Source organism: Scyliorhinus torazame, chromosome 2 (assembly GCF_047496885.1).
Source record: "Scyliorhinus torazame isolate Kashiwa2021f chromosome 2, sScyTor2.1, whole genome shotgun sequence".
Taxonomy (NCBI): Eukaryota; Metazoa; Chordata; class Chondrichthyes; order Carcharhiniformes; family Scyliorhinidae; genus Scyliorhinus; species Scyliorhinus torazame.
The window spans coordinates 246,902,203-246,923,950 of NC_092708.1; the positions used below are offsets into that span (position 1 = coordinate 246,902,203).

Sequence of the window (21,748 nt, forward strand, 5' to 3'; positions counted from 1 at the left end):
TTTCAGGCCACCACCCCCGCCGGACTCTTTTTTTTTTTAACGGGTGAATGTGGTATTATCGGTATTATGGTGCCTGATAGGCTAAAGCACCATTCCCCGGCAGCCTTCATTCTGTACCTGAGCTGCTGGGGGAATCATCTAGCTTATTAAAGCCTTCAGTTCGACTACAACCTCGCGTTAGTGGCCATTGATCGTGTATCATGTAATTATTTGTTAAATGGGGTTAATGTATCTTGGTTTGATTTCCTATGTATAATTTGGTTTTTTTTCTCCTTTCCGGAGTGTTTGGTTGAAAATTGTAGTGACCCCCTTGGTCTAGCCTGCTGGATCTGTTGGGGGTCAACGATAGAGGGGATGAGATGTTGCTAATCCTGGGGTGTCTTGAGAGGAAGCTGGCAGGACAGCTGGCATGCATTCCTGCTCCATCAGGATGGAAGGCACCTCCTTGTCTCCCTGAAGGGAAGGGACTCCTGAAAGTAGTTCCAGGTGCATTGTCCCCCCTCTTGCCTCGCCACAGCACCAAGCCCATGACTGGAGAAATGGAAAGCAAGTCAGAGCACATATGAATCAAATGCTTGACCTGTCCTTCCAGGGCGGTCACCATTCTCTCCGTGGTTGAAGCCATGAACTCCAGTGCCTGAGACATGGCAGAATACATAGCTAGCATTGACTCCTCCATACCCAACACAAAGCTGCGCATAATCCCTGGCATCTCCACCATATTTTCCACTAACGTCTGCTGCATGCCGAGCAGGCATCTTGTGGTCACGACCAAAGGCCCATCATCAGCGTGCGGTTCAGCAAGAGCCTTGATCTCCAGCAGTCCTCTGATCTTCAGGGGACCCAGCTTTCACATCCCACCCCAGCTGCTGGAACGCGTCTGCAATGTAGTCACGGGATGACACTCCCAACACTAAGTGTGAACCCTTCCCAGACCTTGTCGTTGTATCTGGGCTGGTGGAGGTGGATGCTACCTGGCTGCTTTGTACTAGAGGTGGAGTCTTCTGGCTCCTTTTTTAGCTGTGGTCTGGCCCTTTAATGATGACCTGTAGCGAAGAGCAAAAAGAATCGCATTAGACATCATTGCAGTTTGAGCATACATCCTGTGTGCCCACTGCTGTTGAAGATGTGACACTGGCACTCTCCCCTTGCATATTGGAGAAGGTTGTTCACCTATTTCCTTCATTGGATCCAGGTTCATCTGGTCACCTCTCGGTGGCTCACCTCCTCTGCCACCTCCGCACCTTGGTCTGGTGGGATGGCCTTCTCAAGCTATCCTCAGGGAGCACCATCTCTAGCCCTTTCCTGATGGCAGGGAGCATCTCTAAAACATGGGGCTTCTGCTTTGGCAGTCGCTCATGTCTTCGATTATGGCAGTCTCAATCTGTGGAGCATCTTGGCAGTGACCAGGAGATTCTTTAATAGGCTGCCTGTAGATGCAGCATTGCCAGCAGGTTATACCATGAAAATCTTTCCCACTACTAAATTGAAAGTGCTTTGCATGCATGCATGCTATTGGAACTTTGAATTTTTATTATAATCACTTCGGAAAGGATAAAAAGAGAGAAAACAGAAGTGGTGCACAAATCCATTGATCTCTTTGGAAATTGCATGCTGTTGATAAAATTCCACCTGGTATCTCAAGTTAATTGTGATCCCTTATTGCAGTTAGACTTACCAGTTACTAGAAAGTGTTTCTGTAATAGTTTCGACTGCATTGTTATTTAAAAAAACAAAAGTCAGGGTTTTCCGGCCCCGCCAAGGTGGGATCCGCCGTGGCAGCGGATGCGGCAGGCCAGTCAAACGTCCATTGACTTTCGGCGGGACCAGAAGATCCTAGCAGCGGGCAGAGTTGGAAAACCACAGCCAAGGATACAATGCACATTGTTGATACACTATTTTGTTAGACCGACCTGAAAAGAGTGACCGAGTAATTATTGTCACGTGAAAATGGTACGATCAAAATTATGCTCTGGTATTCCAGCACTCTCCCATAGAGCAAAGATGCTAAAAATGGAAAACCAGCAGATGTAAAAATGAATCGTAAAATCATATCAAAGGCTCACCTTTTTATCAAAGTAACTGTGAGGCCATTATTTTCCAAAAACGATACAACAGCCTCCGATGAGGAGAAGCTGTGTGGTTAACCCAAGTGTCCAAATGTTCTTGTGCAAGTCGTGCCGCTCCACTGTTAGTATTATGCCATTATTGTGAATGCATTGGATATCATGGAGATGCTGTATTTGGATGTTAGTTGCAAATCGTTAAGAAGCCATATCAAATGCAAGTAAAATAATAGCTAATTACTGCTAATCTGACACACAAAATTATCGATTACGAGTGCTAAGTCTCATTGCTTCTTTATTCGTTGGAGATTTTTAAAAATAGCGCTTTTAATTTAATTTAATTTTTCTGTCTCATTTTTTCTAACCTTCCTAATCCAAACTTTCTTTCCCTCATTGTTTCACTTTCTGTGCCTAATTTGACATTGAATTCACCCACTCTAGTTTGTACGTACTCCCCAGCCCTTGCACTGTTTATTTCTCAATCTTCCAGTCTGCTTTGTTGAGAGGTTACACATTTGCTTGCATGTCCTCTTGGGACCCATATGCCTTTTTTTCCGTCGCTACGCCAGTTTCAACTTGCACTTTCTGCAACTTGGTGAGCATAAAAGAGCAGGTGCCATTGATGCTTCGCTACAGCAATATCTGGTTCAATTACTTGGATTCCCAAAGAATTCCTGACTGAGAGAGTAAATTTAAGATGACTGAGCCAATTGCAAATTTGGAATTCATCAGCTCTAATTCATAAGAACATAAGAACTAGGAACAGGAGTAGGCCATCTGGCCCCTCGAGCCTGCTCCGCCATTTAATGAGATCATGGCTGATCTTTGTGGACTCAGCTCCACTCTCCGGCCCGTACACCATATCCCCGAATCCCTTTATTCTTTAGAAAGGTATCTATCTTTTTCTTTAAGAAGTTTAAAGAAGGAGCCTCAACTGCTTGACTGGGCAAGGAATTCCAGAGATTCACAACCCTTTGGGTGAAGAAGTTCCTCCTAAATTCAGCCCTAATTGCTGCCTGTAGTCTGAATCCATACTGTAATAGGCTCCCTTTCTGCCTTTTGTTATCTCCTCTCCATGTCTACAATTTAAAATTCCTTAGCAAGGCATTACTGAATAAGCTACATCTCACTTTTGAGAGCAGTAACCATGGAATATGAAGTTACTGTTTCTCCCAAAAAGTACTGCCATTGTTAGGCACATCATCCATTTTGAGGTGTCTCCTTTTTGGTAAGTGCTGAAATCAATTAAATTGAAGGAATATTTTTAATTAATTGCTATCAATTATAATACTATCACCTCTAATTAAGGAAATTATGGGTTTTAAACTCTGTTCCAGGATTTGAGCACACAATCTTGTCTGACAATTCTGTGCATCGGAGGTACTGTTTGCAGCTGAGACCTCCATGAGGCATAGATGAATAGCAAATCTCGCTGCACTGCCTGAAGAATAACGAGGGAGTCTTTTTGTTGTGTCCAACATTTATCCCTTAACACCACATACTGGAAATAAGCAAACCATTTTTATCTAATTGCTGCTTCTAAGATCTTGCTGTGAACAAATTGGCTGCTGTGTTTCCTACATTACAACGATGACTGTACTTCAGTGCTTATCTGTAAAGTGCTTTTGAATGTCCTTATTAATGAAAGGTCTTTTATATTAATGCAAGTTACTTTCTGTGTAAATTATTCCACATGTATGAAGTCTGTAATGGGAAGTTAATAACCTTTTGAACAATGCTACATTTTTATCCAATACCAAGAACCATGGAGCAAATGTACATTTAGAAGTAAAACAATTGTTCATATATTTTGAATATGAAGTAATAAGAAATGTTATTATGGTCTGTACCTGTAGAACCTCATCATTTATTAATCTGGGGCCAGACAAGCCTCACACAATAGCACGGTGTCTCATGAGTTCGTATTTAGCATTTTTTTCTGTATTTGTAAACTGATATTTCTGTTGCTGTAAATATTAAAGTATTCCCTGCAATGGTGGGGATCTTTTCAGTTCGGTAGCTGACACTGATTCACAAAAGTAAGGACAGGAATCCTTGGCAGTGAAGTTATATTTGTCGAAATCCTAGAGTGTGCCAGTATTTCTAGTGAGCATCCCCCTGTCAGTCAGAACAAGTTGAAACCAATGATTTAGACATAAGCAGTCTTCAATGTTGATTACTCCTTAACTAGACCAATCTCAGTCTCCAACACAAACAGACACTCAGGCATGCGCGCACACACTCACACTCTCAGCAGCAAATAGGAAATCAAATAGGGACAGATCCTGGGTTTTATGATGCAGGAAACTGAACAATGACACATGGTGCACTGGAAAGTGCTCCTCTGATATTGGGTTAAACTAAACAGTTTTACTTTGTATCTAAATGTGTTACATCTGACCTCCAAACCACCAGCATCCCTGAATTTGATAACACCAAATTTAACTAGTTGACAATTAATTGGTGGCTTAAGAAACATCCTGTAATCACTCTTAGCTTTCTGATATAGTTAATCATTGAGGTTGTTTTAAATATAGAAACCCAGAATTAGACACATGACATGCCATTTGACAGATCCTTTAGTAGCTTCGCAACATTTCCATGGTCATATAATTAAATCTACATGAAATTATTTGTAGGCAGTGAGATCAGTTACTCCAACAAAAGTCAGATTTAAATTCACCATGTTTTTGTTAAAAATGGAACATTTACTGAACTGAATATTTTTTTATGTGGATTTATTTTACACTGCAGCTTTTGAACAATGTAATTGTGTTGAGCAAAGAAAAGGTCAGAGTTTATGTCTGTTTAATCAAATGGAAACTGCTGTCACAAATTCAACATTTTCTTGTGATCTCTGGGCAGGATCAATATATGTGTGTATATACATATGTATGTATAATTTCCTCCTTCGTAGCCAGCTCCTCAGCTACTTAATTTATTTTCTTCCTACCAAAATGCGGAATTTCTCTTAATTGTTGGAGGTTTATGTTTGGGTTAACTACAGTTTCAGAAAACCTTAGGGCGCAGTTATGTTACCAACTTGGTATCTGTGTGCAGAAATTTCGCTGTTTGTCAACACAGGCTGGTTTAGCATAAGGCTAAAGAGCTGGCTTTTAAAGCAGACCAAGGCAGGCCAGCAGCACGGTTCAATTCCTGTACCAGCCTCCCCGAACAGGCGCAGGAATGTGGTGACTAGGGGCTTTTCACAGTAACTTCATTTGAAGCCTACTTGTGACAATAAGCAATTTTCATTTAATTTCATTTAACTCTGAAGTCAGGTCCCAATTTGACTCCAAAGGCAGCATTTTGAAACCGTTCGAGCATTGCTTCATTTAGCAGTGCATTGACCCATACCTTGTAATTGCATTGCTCAAGTAACACTTGGGTGATCATTCAGAGCACCAAATATTTATCTGGCAGCGGTGTTTCTAGTCATATATTTAAGCACTCAAGCACTGTCTTGGACTTGACAGAGTATGGTTTTAGCCAGGTAGCAAAGAAGGAGTCTTGTTGGCTTGCTTTTCATTCTGCTGCTGGAGATGCATCTCATCAGTATTATAGAATAACTTAACTAAAATGATATTTATTGAGTCTCTGTTTTCCCCTAGGGTCATAATCGCATTATAGCCTACAGTAGGCCTGTCTATTTCTGCGTGTGCTGTGGCCTGATCTGGCTGTTGAATTACGGGAGTAAGCATACATCAACAACAAGATTTAAATTGTACGGAGTGGCCTTTACCAGCCCTTCACTTTTGGCTTTTGCCAGAGATCTCGTCATGGGTAAGGATTATTAGATCAAAAGATTATAAGATTGGAAACAAATATATAGTAATCTTTCTTCAAAGATAATTTTTTAAAGGTTTGCGCAACAAAGGCAAACCTTTCAATTAAACTGCCTCCTAACTCAGCCTTCCAACTGAGGACGAATGAAGCAAATTTTGTTTGTATTTTTCAAAGCAATCCGATTACCTTGTTGCCTGCCAGCCTTCAATGTGCTGTTTTAGTTTAAGCACACTTCTTAAAGTTCCCTGTTTGACTCACGATACACATTTATGGCTTCCTTGCTGATAGAAGTTCACATAGAGAGCCTTCCACTTTAAAACTGACTTTGTCTTGCTCCGAAAGGAGTAATTTTAAAGACAAATATTGATCTTTGAAAACTAAGCTAGTTTGTTTGCTCTCGTTGTAACTGGTGTGTTGTGTGTTTGTTACACCAATATGTAGACTCTTAGTTATTTTTTGATGGAAAAGATTACAGTAAGGTTTAGAAGACAATAACATTGTTACATGCCAAGTTTCGAACCAGGCATCTGTTTTGGGATGTTTCCTGGCTAATTTTAATCATTGCTTACTAGATGGTAAAAACTGCATTTCTATATAGCCCTGTAACTGTGTGGAATGGCCTTTTTCCTCTAAGTAAACCTGGATCTGTTTTGCACATTTACACAGTGTTTTTATTTAGAGAATGTGCTCCATTGGACAATAGTTGGCAACTATATATGGGAAACATTAGACAAAATTGTTCCAATTTTATGGATTAATCTTTGCCTTTTTTTATTCTGCTCTTTAAACAAGTTCAAAAGAATTCTCACAAACCGTACCTGCGGTATCCTAACTGGTTCATGGGGGTGTATAGCTTTGTTTTCCTTTTAGAATGGTGTGAGGAGTCAAGTGAAACCCTATCGAGAATAACCAGCCCAATTGTCGTGTAACAATTATTAAAGACTATTAAATTTTTTAGAAGACAAATAAACACAAACAGGACTACAATACTCTCAGACCATTAAGTATATGATGTGGAGATGCCGGTATTGGACTGGGGTGGGCACAGTAAGAAGTCTGACAGCACCAGGTTAAAGTCCAACAGGTTTGTTTGGAATCACTAGCTTTCGGAGCACAGCTCCTTCCTCAGGTGAGCTGCACTCCGAAAGTTAGAGATTCCAAACAAACCTGTTGGACTTTAACCTAGTGTACTAAGTATATGAATCACTGAATATACACATACACAGTTTAGGTAGGTCATACCCCTTGTTCAAAAGTATATCCACGATCCCTGAACTCCTTAAGGCTTCCCCTTTCCCAAACAACATTCAAATTAAATAAATTTATATGTCAAATCCAGTTTATAGTTATGTGGCCAGTCAAGTCTGGGAAACATCTTTTCCTGATCCAACAAATATATTTAAACTGCTTTCCTGTAGGTTTCTGCACAACCTTACCTTGGCTCTCAGACTTGAATGTTAGTCTCGGTTCCTGACTGTTAGATTGGGGACTGGCCTCACAGGTTGTTGGATGTAAACTTCCTCTCTGCTTTTGAGGGCACCGGCAACTATATATCATTTGTCTAGGCAACTGCATCTAATTTACTTTTAAAATTGCATCTCATTATGCCTTTTGAAAGCTGGCGACTGCTGTCGCTAGGCAGATTTCTACCTGTTGCTGGGCAGTTCACATCCCATCATGTCTTGTTACATTCATTTTACTGTTGTTACTATGCAGATTTCTACCAGTTGCTGGGCAGATCCATGACAAGCATAAACATCAATCCAAAATATCACTTTGGCATTACTTGCTTTATCATAGTTTTGATGAGATATGTACATATTAGATGAGGGAAGACCGTAAGAGAAATGATGTCTTCCCCTGCCAGTTACATTTAATAGAGTACTTTATGGAATATGTGTTTGCAAAACTAAACCGGCCATTGACCTGCAAAAATGGCCTCGGTGTGTGTTGTCAGGTCAAAGGAGTTGGTCTCAACAAAGAAAATTCAGGAGTTGGTTTCCATGTTTACACTCAAAAGATTACCTCTATTCTATCAGTTTTTCCCCTCTTAATGAGCCCCCCCAGGTCCCTTCCATCTTTTGCTCTTAAAAGCTATCGCCCCTAATAGTTGGATCTCTTCATAACAATGTCGCCCAACATGCCCAGTAAAAAGAGATAGAGGGGCACAGAGACTCCTTGTGTAAGAACAGTATAATGTAGATAATATGGAAGTGCGTATGGTTAAGCAGATAAAGTTAGTGAAATTGCTACAGTGCAAACTGAGCATGTATTCACTGGGTAGACAAACCTAAAGTAATGGAATAACTCCAAATTTTCTTTGTAATTGTAGAAACTGATCTGAATTGCTACTTTGGTTCTATTAATTTTTCTGACTTTTCCTACCAGTATAGAACTCATCAGTTACTAGACGTTATGCTTGAAAAGGATCAATTGCTCAGAGACAGATTAATTCCCCGTATATTCTAATGACAAACCTGCTGGTTTACAGGAACAATGTAGACTGAGATTGCTGCTTTGTAGCTGCGATTCTTAGGCACCATTACAGGAATAGCAGATGTAAGTACTTTGAACAAAAGCAGTAGTGAGTAAATGCAGTGTTGTTAATATTCATTCATGGAGATTGTTTAGGATTTACTTATGTATTTAAACCTAGGAAGTTTAGCTGGTACCATTAAGTAGATTATCTGTAAATTCTTGTTGCAAGCAACACAGGACAGAAAACACAACACACTGATCTTGCACTATCTGTTCATGTATCTGGACAAATTATTGGAGTTGAGTTGATTTGACTTCTCCTGAGACATGTTGATTGAGAGCAATGAACAACTATTCAGTTGGTTCTGTTTTCTGACGGAAAAGGAATATTTATGCCATGACTGTGTTTCCATTGAGAAGTTCCAGTCTTATGATAATAGCTTGTTAATTCATCCACATCCATTTGGTTCCCGAGACTGATTTCCTATTGATTTAAAAATAAATCTGGATTTAGGAATTTTGGGAATAACACTGGTGACACCTAATTGGTGGGTGGTGGAGGAGGAAGATAGATTTACATATGATAAATTGTCATAGACAGTAGTGAAGACTGCACGAGGACATAGATGCACTATTGGGGTGGGAATGTAAGTAGCAGATGCAGTTCAATTTTAAAAAATGTGAAATAAGGAAAAGAAGTGCAATTTGAAGAATTGTTGTTTTAAGTGAGTAGAGAAGCAAAGCCTCCTTGTGCGGGTGCATAAGTGGTTAAAAGAGACGGAGCATGTAAATAATATCAGAAGAAGGTAAACATAATCCTTTGTTTTCTATCTAAAAATACAGAATACAAAAGCAAGAGGATAATGTTGGATTTATGCAAGATGTTAAATTGTAGTAGGAGTTGATGTATAACTTTGGGCCCCAAAGTTGTAGGTAGGGTAGTGGCAGTGGAAGAGATGTAACATTGAATCTCTCCGATGATTGTCTGGTTGAGGGATTCATGTTACGAAGAAAGACTCGAGAGTTGGGCCTTTTCTTTTTACTGATGATGAGGACGTTGAAGGGGATCTGACGCCGATCTTCAAGATTATGAAGGGTGATGATTATATGAATTGCAGCAGTTTATTTCAAATTTAAAGAGAATTAGCAAGAGGCTACATGTAAAGATGTTGGCAAAACAGAATTAAGGGAAGATTAGAAAAAAATGTCTTTGTATAACAACTGGTTAAAATATCGATTCATACCCGCAAACTCCATTGAATTAGCATCAAATTTATTTTTGGGGAGGAATTAGAGGGCTACTTTTATTTTTAAAAAAAAAAAAAGAAGAATATTGAAGTCCATGGGGGAGGAAAGGGGAAATGAGATTAGGTGGTTCATATGGAGAAAAATAGCAAGACTGACTGAGCTGAATTGTTTTTTCATTACTATATAAATCCATGATTCTATAATTCCACTATTTTTGTGATTAATTTGTAGAATATTCCATGCCAATAATGATACTAGTAAAGTACCTTGGACCTTGTTAGTGTCTATACAGCTTCATGAGATGATATTTGGAGGGCCAGTGACAGTCTAATACCTGAAGATGTTCTACCAAAGATTAACCTATCTGGGCACCTCCAAGTAATACAAATAAAATTTGCTCATAGCGGTTAACTTCTTGTATAAGGACTATTACAATCCTCTATTTCCTTTCTGGCTTCATTGCTGGTATATGGAATACGTATTACTCTCAAATTTGTTTTCTACTGTCTTATTTAATTTTAATTATGTCCATTGCTCTTACTGTAATTGCATTTTCTTTTTTTTTTTACTTTACAGCATTTACATTGTGTTTCCCAGTCATATTCTTCATTGGGTTGCTTCCACAAGTAAATACATTTGTGATGTACCTTTGTGAACAATTCGATATCCACCTGTTTGGTGGAAATGGTGAGTATTCTGATGTTTGCAGGGTTTTTAGCGAGCCAGGTATTTGACATACTGAAATCCATTATTGTGCTTAAACGGGTTCAAACTAAACTACTGAGCAATCGTCACGTGTCGTTATAATGTTTCTGATATTTGCATAAATTCTGCTCAAATTGACAAATAGCCTTGTGACTACATCAAAATCTTTTGGCAACATCGGGCCTCACATCTCCTTCAGTCACCATGTGTAATGTATTCAAGTTGTGGACCCAAATGGGGTACCTCCCACATGGTTATACTAATATGTTCTGTAGTGTGCCACAGTGGGAGCCCTCAAGGGAGCCAGATATCTCTACTTTCTGTTTTGGGGAGTGATTAGCCAAATCATCTTGCACACTGTTGTGGAATAAGTAACCTCCATCCATTGCCTGCATTGCCGTCCAAGGTTTGTAACTCAACACAACCTAGTGTGAGCTCCAATCTGTGCGCCTATCACACATGGCATCCTAGTTTGGTATTGATGGGTTTCTGCAGTGCATCCTGTAGATAATGCAAACTGTTGCCACTGTGCATTGGTGGTGGAGGGAATGGATTTTGAAGGTGATGGATGGCTTTCCAATAAAGTGGGCTGCTTTGGCCTGGATGGTGTTGAGCTTCTTGAGTGTTGTTACAGCTGCACTCATTCAGGCAAGTGGAGAATGTTCCATCACACTCCTGTCTTGTGTCTGTTAGGTGGCAGAAAGGCTTTGGGGATTCAGGAGGTGAGTTACTTGTCTCAGAATTCCCAGTCTCTGGCCTGCTATTCTCGCCTCAGTATTTATATGGCTGGTACAGTTCAGTTTCTGGTCAATGGTAACCCCAGGATGTTGATAGTGTCTTAATCCCATGATTCTATATCCTTGATTCTATATCGCTCTCCTTTAACTACTAATCTAATCTATTCTTAAATATTGAGATGGACTCTACCTTCTATCAGTAATTCTAGGTTGAACATATAGTGTCGCAGTCCTGTTGCTTTCTGTCTTCAATATCCTACTTTAATATATTTTCTGTGCCCCTTTGCTCTCGACCTAGTATCTGAAAAAGCTTCATTCTATCTATTGTGTCCCATCCAACATTTCCTCCAATTTATTTTTGGAATGTATGGGTGATTTATTTGTGTGTGGCCCTTCTCGACTCTTCTGTGCAGCCGTGTACACGTAGTAATTTAAAGGAGCCAACATGTACAAGGCCTGTGCGAATCCACTCCTTTGTAATTTAAAATAACTTCTCCGCGTCCCAAGTTCAAACAAAATCCATCCCAATTATTCACTTTGAGATAAGGAGATAAATATTCAATTAATGTATTTGTGGTGATATTGATTGAGGAATAAATATTGACCAGGAAATAGGAAAAACTCCCCTGATCTGCTTTGAATAATGCAATATGTTATTTCGCAATCACCTGAACATCCAGACTTTGCCATTTGATTTAATGGTGGGTCTGAAAGATAGCACAGTCCTGGGGTGCCAGCCTAGGTTTATGTTCAATCTCCAATGCAAGAACATTGCAGCAAGCCAAACTGGTACTTAAATGGACTCAAGATGGCAAAAGCATAGTCATATGAAAAAGCAAAAGATATTTGGAAAAACGTTTGGAAATGATTGAATGTATTACACAAAAAAAATCTTTAAATTGAACTGTTTCCCGCAAATGAGAAACCTGAAGACGAACTGCTTGTGCAGAATTTTGGATGTAACCAGGTTTCTTGTTGTATTTGATCTTCAAATGTCTTGTGCTTAAGCAACAATTCATTTCGGTTTTAAACAAGGCAACAAGTCCAGTTATTAGATCTAAAATCCTGATATTAAGGCATTTGTTACTTTGTATTTTTCAGCTACCACGAATCTCCTTGCTGCACTTTACAGCTTCATTCGTAGTATTCTGACAGTAGCTTTGTTATATGGACTATGTTATGGTGCCCTGAGGGTAAGTGCTCCTATTTTTATTATGAATCTCTGTTTTTGTATGGTCGGGATTATTATTAACAGTAGCAATATCGCAAAGGGATGTTTTTGTGAATTTTGTGCTCATCAAAATGAAGAATGGTAATACTGGAAAATGAAACATTTTCTGCAGTGCTAACAAGTTAGGTTTAGCAGCCAGAAAAGTTTGCTCTGCTCAGAAATACATACATATGAGGGTGGTGTTTCATTTCACCTAGCTTTTCTTTCAATAATAGCCTCCAATTTCTGCCTGCCACAGCACCATGCTCAATGACTCAACAAAGCTTTTGGCCCTTTTTATTAAAAAAGAAAATTCCACCTCAACCTGTCCTCGAACAGGTTACCTTTCTTTGTGTGGTTTCAAGCACTTGGTCGGGTCGGAATTTCAACCTCGAGCAGCCCTCTGAAATTGTCTTAAACCAGCCATTTCTTTTTGCATGTGATTATCAATAATTGCAAAATTAAGAGCTATTTTCTGTTGTCAACTCATTATTTAAATAGAGATTGATTTAAACTGTTCAACCCCATTTATAAAATCGTGCAGGGTATTTGGCACAGAAATGGACCATTTGGCACAACCAGACCATGCTGGTGTTTATGCTCTACTCAAGCCTCCTCCTATATTTTCTTATCTATATTATCTTCGTAACTAGCTGTTCCTTTTGCCGTCATTCGTTTCTCCGTCTAGTTATTCTTCAAAGCTTATTTACCATTGGCTTTAACCTCTCCCTGTGGTAACAAATTCCACATTCTTGCCACCTTTCGGGTGAAGAGGTTTTTTTCCTGAATTCCCTATTGGATTTCTTGGTGACAATTGTTGTGTTATGCTGCTTCGGATAAAACAGGCTGCTACTTCATGCAGTCTTAACTAAAGCATGCTCCAGACTCTGAAATGAGTCCAACGTGTTTATTGAACTATGTAGCACAATCAATCACTCACGAGGCGAGATGAGATGAAGTCAATCGATGGCTTTATTACGCAGACTTGTTCCCCAGCAGCTCGGTTACAGAATGCGGCTGCTGGGAGAACCCGGGTTCTTATACTCCGCCTTACTGGGTGGAGCCAGTAGGCGGCAAATCCAATCAGGACCCAGTGTCTGTCCACCAATACCCTCTCGGCATCACTGGGTACTGTACTACCCCTAATACATACCACCATATTCACCCCTTGTTAAAAAAGAACCCGGCGGGGTGGTGGGCCGCATAGTGGTAGGGGTTTACAAGGTCGATACTGGGATTCCATTAACACAGTGGCTATGCAACAATATCAACTGTTAACTATTTACAATGCCGCTTTTACTGGGCTACTGAATTATTTACAGATCTTGCTTTGTCACGCAGATTCGATGAGTCGTATGGGTGCCCTGGTCGTCCTTGCCGACCATCTCAGCTCCGGCGGTGGTGCAGGCGCTGGCTCGGGCACTGTCGTCTCTGGGGGCGTCGCAATGTTTGTTCCTGTTTCACTACTCCTGGGCGGGCGGGCACGGGAGGAGGACCAATCCACCCGGGAAGGGAACGGCTGTGGGGTGCGCCGGCGGGAGAGAGGGGGTGACTGGTGTTGCGGGGGGGGAGCTCCGACGGGCGCCAGGTCCCGCAGGGAGACCGTGTCCTGTCGGCCGTCGGGGTATGCCACGTAGGCGTATTGAGGGTTCGCATGGAGGAGATGAACCCTCTCAACCAACGGGTCCGATTTGTGCGCCCGCACATGCTTTCGGAGCAGGATGGGTCCCGGGGCTGCCAGCCAGGTCGGAAGTGACGTTCCGGAGGAGGATCTCCTAGGGAAGATAAGGAGGCGCTCGTGAGGCGTTTGATTAGTTGTGGTACACAGCAGTGACCGGATGGAGTGAAGGGCATCCGGGAGGACTTCCTGCCAGCGGGAGACTGGGAGATTCCTGGACCGTAGGGCCAGTAGGACGGTCTTCCAGACCGTTCCGTTCTTCTTCTGCACCTGACCGTTCCCTCGGGGGTTGAAACTGGTCATCCTGCTCGAGGCGATGCCCTTGCTGAGCAGGAATTGAAGCAGTTCGTCGCTCATGAAGGAGGACCCCCTATCGCTATGCATGTAGGCAGGGAAACCGAACAGTGTAAAGATGGTGCAGAGGGCTTTAATGACTGGCCGCGCTCACGTCAGGGCAGGGCATGGGGAAAGGAAAACGAGAGTATTCGTCAACCACGTTCAGGAAGTACGTGTTGCGATCGGTGGAGGGGAGAAGGCCTTTGAAGTCCAGACTGAGGCGCTCAAAGGGACGGGAAGCCTTTATCAGGTGCGCTCTATCTGTCATGAAAAAGTGCGGCTTGCATGCTGTGCAGATTTGGCAGTTCCTGGTGGCTCCTCGACGGAGTAGGGGAGGTTGCGGGTCTTCACAAAGTGGTAGAACCGAGTGACCCCCGGGTGGCAGAGGTTCTCGTGGAGAGCTTGGAGATGGTCCACTTGTGCGTTGGATACGGCATCGGACGGCTCGTTCAGCTTTCCGGGACGATACAAGATGTCATAGTTATATGTGGAGTGTTCGATCCTGCACCGCAAGATCTTGTCGTTCTTGATCTTGCCCCGCTGTGCATTAACGAACATGAAGGCAACCAACCGTTGGTCAGTGAGGAGAGTGACTCTCCTACCGGCCAGGTAATGCCTCCAATGCCGCACAGCTTCTACTATGGCCTGGTTTTCCTTTACCACTGAGGAGTGGCGGATTTCTGAAGCATGGAGGGTAGGGGAGAAAAAGGCCACGGGTCTGGCCGCTTGGTTGAGAGTGGCCGCCAGAGCTACGTCAGATGCGTCGCTCTCGACTTGGATGGGGAGGCCGCTTGGTTGAGAGTGGCCGCCAGAGCTACGTCGGATGCGTCGCTCTCGACTTGGATGGGGAGGGACTCGTCGATTGCAAGCGTCGTGGCCCTTGCGATATCCGCTTTGATGCGGCTGAAGGCCTGGCGGGCCTCTGTCGACAGGGGGAAGGTAGTGGACTGAATTAGCAGGCGGGCCTTGTCCACGTAGTTGAGGACCCACTGGGCGTAATAAGAGAAAAAGCCCAGGCAGCGTTTCAGGGCTTTGGAACAGTGAGGGAGGGGGAACTCCATAAGTGGGCGCATGCGTTCAGGGTCGGGGCGTATGACTCCATTATGCACTATGTAGCCAAGGATGGCTAGACGGTCGGTGCTAAACACGCATTTTTCCCTGTTGTAGGTGAGGTTCAGGGCGTAGCGGTCTGGAGGAATTTGCGGAGGTTGGCGTCGTGGTCCTGCTGGTCATGGCCACAGATGGTGACGTTGTCAAGGTACGGGAACGTGGCCGTAAACTGTGCTGGTCAACCATTTGGTCCACCTCCCGTTGGAAGACCGAGACTCCGTTAGTGATGCCGAATGGAACCCTTAAAAAGTGATAGAGCCGCCCGTCTGCTTCGAAGGCAGTGTACTTGTGGTCGCTCGGGCGGATGGGGAGCTGGTGATATGCGGACTTAAGGTCCACGGTGGAAAAGACCTTGTACTGTGCAATCCGATTGACCATGTCGGATATGCGGGGGAGAGGGTACACATCCAGCTGCGTGTACTTATTGATGGTTTGACTATAGTTTATGACCATCCTCTGCTTCTCCCCGGTCTTTACAACTACCACCTGAGCTCTCCAGGGACTACTGCTGGCCTGGATATGCCTTCCCTCAGCAGCCGCTGGACTTCAGACCGGATAAATGTTCGGTCCTGGGCGCTGTACCGTCTGCTCCTAGTGGCGACGGGTTTGCAATCCGAGGTGAGGTTCGTAAACAGGGAGGGCGGTTCAACCTTGAGGATCGTGAGGCCGCAGATAGTAAGTGGGGGTATAGGGCCGCCGAATTGAAACGTTAAAATCTTGAGGTTACACTGAAAATCTAACCCCAGGAGTGTGGGAGCGCAGAGATGGGGAAGGACATAAAGTTGGTAATTCTTAAATTCCCTCCCCTGCACCGAGAGGTTCGCGATGCAGAACCCTTTGATTTCAGCATGGAATGGGATCCTGCTGCCAGAAAAATCTTTTGGGTACTCGGGTAGATTGAAGGAAAACAGCGTCTTACCGTATCAGGATGGATAAAACTTTCCGTGCTCCCAGAGTCGATCAGGCATGGCGTTTAGCACCCGTTAACCAGCACCGTCATCGTTGCTGTTTGGAGCGTCCGGGGCCGCGACTGGTCCAGGGTCACCGAAGCCAAGCGCGGTTGCTGAATGGGGGCGTTTTCTTAAGGCCCCGTGGAGCCATCCATGCTGGGGTCCTTGGCTGTCAGCCAAGATGGCGGCATCCACGGATCGCACGCGGTCGGGGGCAGATTAAATGGCCGCGCCCATGAATCGCACGTGGCTGGAGGGGCACAAGATGGTGGCGCCTATCCCCCCCCCCCGCATGGAGTCCGGGACCCAAAATGGCGGCGCCCGTTGGCCGCACATGGATCGTTGGGTGGATTGAGTCTCTGGTCCCAGTTCTCCCCCGGAGATTGCGGCGACCCCCCGGGACTGGCACACCGCTGAATAGTGCCCTTTCTTGCCACAACTTTTACAGATTGCCGGGCGGGCTGGGCAGCGCTGCCGGGGGTGTTTCGACTGCCCGCAAAAGTAGCAGCGGGGCCCCCGGGTGGTCTGGTGCTCTGGCCGCGCAGGCTTATGGGGGGTGCCGGGGAGTCGGTCGCGGCGGGGGTCCACGGAGCCCATGGGGCTGCCGTGCGGTCGGGGGCGTAAGCGCGGGCATTCTGCGATGCTACATTGAGGGAGGCCGCAAGGGCCTGTGCTTCCGTGAGCCCCAATGAGTCTCTTTCCAGCAGTCGCTGGCGAATTTGGGATGAGGTCATACCTGCTACGAAAGCATCCCGGATGAAGAGTTCCGTATGTTCGTTAGCCGTCACCGGTGGGCAGTTGCAGTTCCTTCCCAGTATTAGCAGCGCGCTGTAGAACTCGTCCAGTGATTCCCCGGGGATTTGTTGTCTCATCGCGAGTTGGTGGCGTGTGTAGACCTGATTGACGGGCCGAATGTAGATCCCTCTCAGCATGGTGAGCGCCGTCAGGAAATCCTCCGTGTATTCTCTGAGCGTGTAGATTTCCGGACTCACCCTGGAATGCAGGACCTGCATTTTCTGGTCTTCCGTAGGCCTGCCGGGGGCCGTTCGGAGGTATCCCTCAAAACACGCGAGCCAGTGTTTAAAAGTGGCCGCTGAGTTTGCTGCGTGGGGGCTGATTCGCAGACTCCGGGGCGATCCGGAGCTCCATAGTCTTTTAAAGTGTGCGTAATAAATTGTAGCACAATCAATCACTCACGAGGCGAGATGAGATGAAGTCAATCGATGGCTTTATTACGCAGACCTGTTCCCCAGCAGCTCGGTTACAGAATGCGGCTGCTGGGAGAACCCCGGTTCTTATACTCCGCCTTACTGGGTGGAGCCAGTAGGCGGCAGATCCAATCAGGACCCAGTGTCTGTCCACCTATAGCCTCTCGGCATCACTGGGTACCGTACTACCCCTAATACATACCACCACAAACTATTAACACAGTTCTCAAATGAGTTCGACTCTCTGCTAATTTAACTGTAGTAACTCAGTCTAACTGTACCAGCTTGCTCTAAGCCACGTGCTGGGGTGTGATTCTGCTGATCAACTCTGTGTAACTCTCTGGATGTTTGTCTCTGGAAAGAGGCAGGGTGTGAGTGCCTCATCCCTTTTATCGTGTTTATGTCATGCCCCCTTGTGGTGATGCCACTTCTGAGTGTCCTGACTGCCCATTGGTTGTGTTCTATTCTGAGTGTTCATTGGTTGCATGTTTGCATATCATGCCAACTATCTTTTATATCAATATTCTCTCGTTATGTTTTTCCCCAAAAGAGAAAACATTCCCTCCATCCACTCTAACAAAACCTTAATGATTTTAAAGACTATCCCTCAGCCTTTTTCCAAGACAGAAGAGAACCCAGCCTTTCAATCTTTTCCTAATATATAGGACGATATTTAATGGAGGCCCGCTGGCTGGCGAACCAACAAGAATTGCTTCCTTTCAGGGAGACCTGCCAAATTAAGTACCTCTCGGGCACTTAACTGTGTAGCAGCGGACCTTCCCTGAGATCAAGGACACTGGCAAGGGAGTGGTGGTGGATGCTCCCACCTATCAGCCCCTGTGCTTCTCCAGTTTCTAGGTCCTCTGGTGTGTTTGTGCAATAAAACTTTTAAGAGGCCAGGGAACAAAGACTGAATTACTCACAATTGTACCTGAATTGTGATCCAGTCTGAAGATTCTGCTGATTGCTGTTTCTCACTACAATATATTTTCAATATCTATGCAATGTAATTTTATCACATTTTTCAATACTTCAAAAATGTCATTGGACACCAAGATAGGGTGTGATAATAGGCAAGTAGACAAAAGGACACGATTGAAGTCAATAGAAAAGACTCTTGTGAATCACATGCGGTGCAAGACAGTTACCAATTCACCATGAACCCGTTATGCACTTCTGTCCTGGCAACCTCCTCTCACAGTAAACCATCATTAGCAACAAAATAAACAGAACTCTAGTCATGATTCCGCTCTCTAATTTCCCCATCAACCTTCCCCACAACCTTCGCTCTTAATGCTTCCCACAATCACCCCCACAACTTCTCCTCCAACCTTGCTCCAACCTTCCCACGATCCTCGCCTCCAACCTTCCCAGGATCCTCGCCTCCAACCTTCCCACGATCCTCGCCTCCAACCATAACTAACACCCTTCCAACCATACCTAACCCCCTCCAACCATACCGAACCCCCCTCCAACCTTCCGACAACCCTTTCCTCTAACCATACCTAAACCCTCTCCAACCTTCCCCACCACCTGTCATCCAACCTTCCCCAGGACCTCTCCAACCTTCTCCCCTGCTCCCACTTCCCCCGCCCTCCAACCATCCATCTTCCCAAACCTCCCAACATTCCCAACACCCCACACCACCCCCTCCAACACCCCACACAACATCGACAATTACAGGGATTTGACTTACTATCCTTCAAGTAGGAACATTCTCAGTTTGCGCTGCTGCTTCTTCCAGCCCCTGCAGTCCCTAGGCCCCAGCATTTGGCACCATCTGCACCCCTCTCCTGGCCCTCCTAGCATCCCTGCAAGCAACTTTGACCTGGTTGGCTTTCTGGGCTTTCTGCGTGATGAGTCCTCTGCCCACAGCTGGGTGAATACCAGTGACAGTGGGATTGGGCACTTAAGTGGGTATTAATTGCCTAATTAAGGCCCTCCATTGACAGCAGAGTTGGAAGACTTTCCACCCCAGAGTTAATTGAGGAGGCATGAAGGTGGTAGGGTCCCTAAATGCCATTCTCCTGCCCAATTAAATGCCACTACTCTTTCCCCACTGCCTCAACCCTGCTACTAAACTCGTCTCAGGGAAGTGCATCAAATTTCACCCATTGACCCATGCATTTCTGGCATAATTCTTTTAAATCTTCTACGCACAGTGGTGTGGGCAGCACTGGTTAGCACAGTTGCTTCACAGCTCCAGAGTCCCAGGTTGAATTCCCGGCTTGGGTCACTGTCTGTACGGAGTCTGCACGTTCTTCCCGTGTGTGCGTGGGTTTCTTCCGGGTGCACCGGTTTCCTCCCACAGTCCAAAGATGTGCCGGTTAGGTAGATTGGCCATGATAAATTGTCCTTAGTGTCCAAAAAAGATTAGGTGGAGTTACGGGGATGGGGTGGAGTAGGGTGCTCTTTCCAAGAGCCGATGCAGACTCGATGGGCCGAATGGCCTCCTTCTGCACTGGAAATTCTATGATTCTTTCTCATGCCACTAGAAGCTTTACATAATATGGTGAGCAGAACTGCATGCAGCACTTTAAGTGCGATCTAAGCAAGGTTCAAGGCAGGTTTAACGTAACTTCCCCAGTCGTCACTTGGTAGTACAGAACTTGAATATAGCTGTGAAAAGGGAGACATATTACCAAAGCTTTTCACCTTGCCCTCCTCAGGACAAACGCAAGAATGCCAAATGTCAAACAATCTCAACAATTTACATTACAGGAGAAATGGGTCAAATTGCATACCTTACCTTTCGCTACGTTGTAAATTCTGAGATTTTGTTCTCTTGTTCCTGGATTTTCCAATTTCAGTAAACTAAACTTTTACCCTGTTAAAAGTGCTTGAATGCAAATACTGCTCATCTTTCCCACCTCCAGGGGACATCACCAAAGTCTTTTATTACAATTAAATTTCTTCATCCTTCGTGTTTCTCAAATTGTTGCTGTACTTTTTCAACGGCCAGTACATCCTTCCTGACTTGCACAGTGCTGCAAACAAGATCGGAGTGATCAGTATTTTGCAGTGCAATTTACTATTCCTCTTGCAATGAAACCTGGTGTACGATTAACTTTTTTTTTAGAAAACATTTTATTAAGACATTTATAATTTTAATATTTTAACATATCAACAATCTAAATAGTAGAGCGGTCCGACACATGCAAAAACCCCACAGTAACATATCCAACTTCTTCCCCCTCATCCCCACCTTTCACTGACGGTCAGTTTTCCTTAAAGAAGTCGATGAATGGCTGCCACCTCCGAGCGAACCCCTGTAATGAACCTCTTAAGACAAACTTAATCTTCTCTAGCCTGAGAGACCCTGCGATGTCACTGACTCACACCCCTGACGTTGGAGGCTCCGAGTCCTTCCACCCCAGCACCGAGCCACCAGGGAAGCAAAGGCCAAAACATCGGCCTTTCTCCCCCCCGGGCTCCCGGATCTTCCGACACTCCAAATATTGCCACCTCTGGACTTGGAGTTACTCTCCCTTCCAGGACCTCTGACATGACATCTGAGAATCCCTGCCAAAATCACCTCAGTTTCGGACACGCCCAGAACATATGTACATGATTTGAGTGAGTTCTCCCAAGACAGAGCCAGAGTGAGGCAGCAAAGAGTGAGTTTGGGAAATTGAATCTAGGTGGGAATTCAAAGCTGTGTGGGGAGGAGGTGCTTTTTATCCCTGGCAAGTGACTGATAAGTAGTTTTTCTTTTCATTGTATAATTTATTTATTTTTTCTTTCGTTTTTTGGAATTGTAGTTGTATAAGTTTACCTAAGGTTTACGACATGGCAGGAGATCTCAGACCCGTGACATGCTCCTCGTGTGCGATGTGGGAGCTCAGGGACACGTCCACTGTCCCTGGCTCCTTCACGTGCAAGAAGTGTATCCAGTTGCAGCTCCTGTTAGACCGCTTGATGGCTCTGGAGCTGCGGATGGACTCACTTTGGAACATCCGCGATGCTGAGGACGTCGTGGATAGCACGTTTAGCGAGTTGGTCACACCCCAGGTGAAAGGTACTGAGGGAGATAGAAAGTGGGTGACCAAAAGACAGAGCAAGAGTAGGAAGGCAGTGCAGGTGTCCCCTGCAGTCATCTCCCTAACAAAGCAGATATACCGCTTTGGATACTGTTGAAGGAGATGGCTCACCAGGGGAAGGCAGCAGCAGCCAGGTTCATGGCACCGTGGCTGGCTCTGCTGCACAGCTGGGCAGGAATAAGAATGGCAGGGCTGT

At 44.6% G+C, this 21,748-nt stretch overlaps 1 protein-coding gene across 5 annotated transcripts in view; it reads left to right on the top strand.

Annotated features, from left to right (window-relative positions):
- Positions 1–21,748, top strand: part of pcnx1 (pecanex 1) — a 450,027-nt gene that overhangs the window by 288,896 nt on the left and 139,383 nt on the right. For all 5 annotated transcript variants that reach the window (XM_072486041.1, XM_072486049.1, XM_072486025.1 and 2 more), the window contains 3 exons: positions 5,678–5,849; positions 10,155–10,265; positions 12,122–12,213. In XM_072486041.1, the coding sequence (XP_072342142.1) occupies positions 5,678–5,849; positions 10,155–10,265; positions 12,122–12,213 (375 nt within the window). The remainder of the gene's footprint in view (positions 1–5,677; positions 5,850–10,154; positions 10,266–12,121; positions 12,214–21,748) is intronic.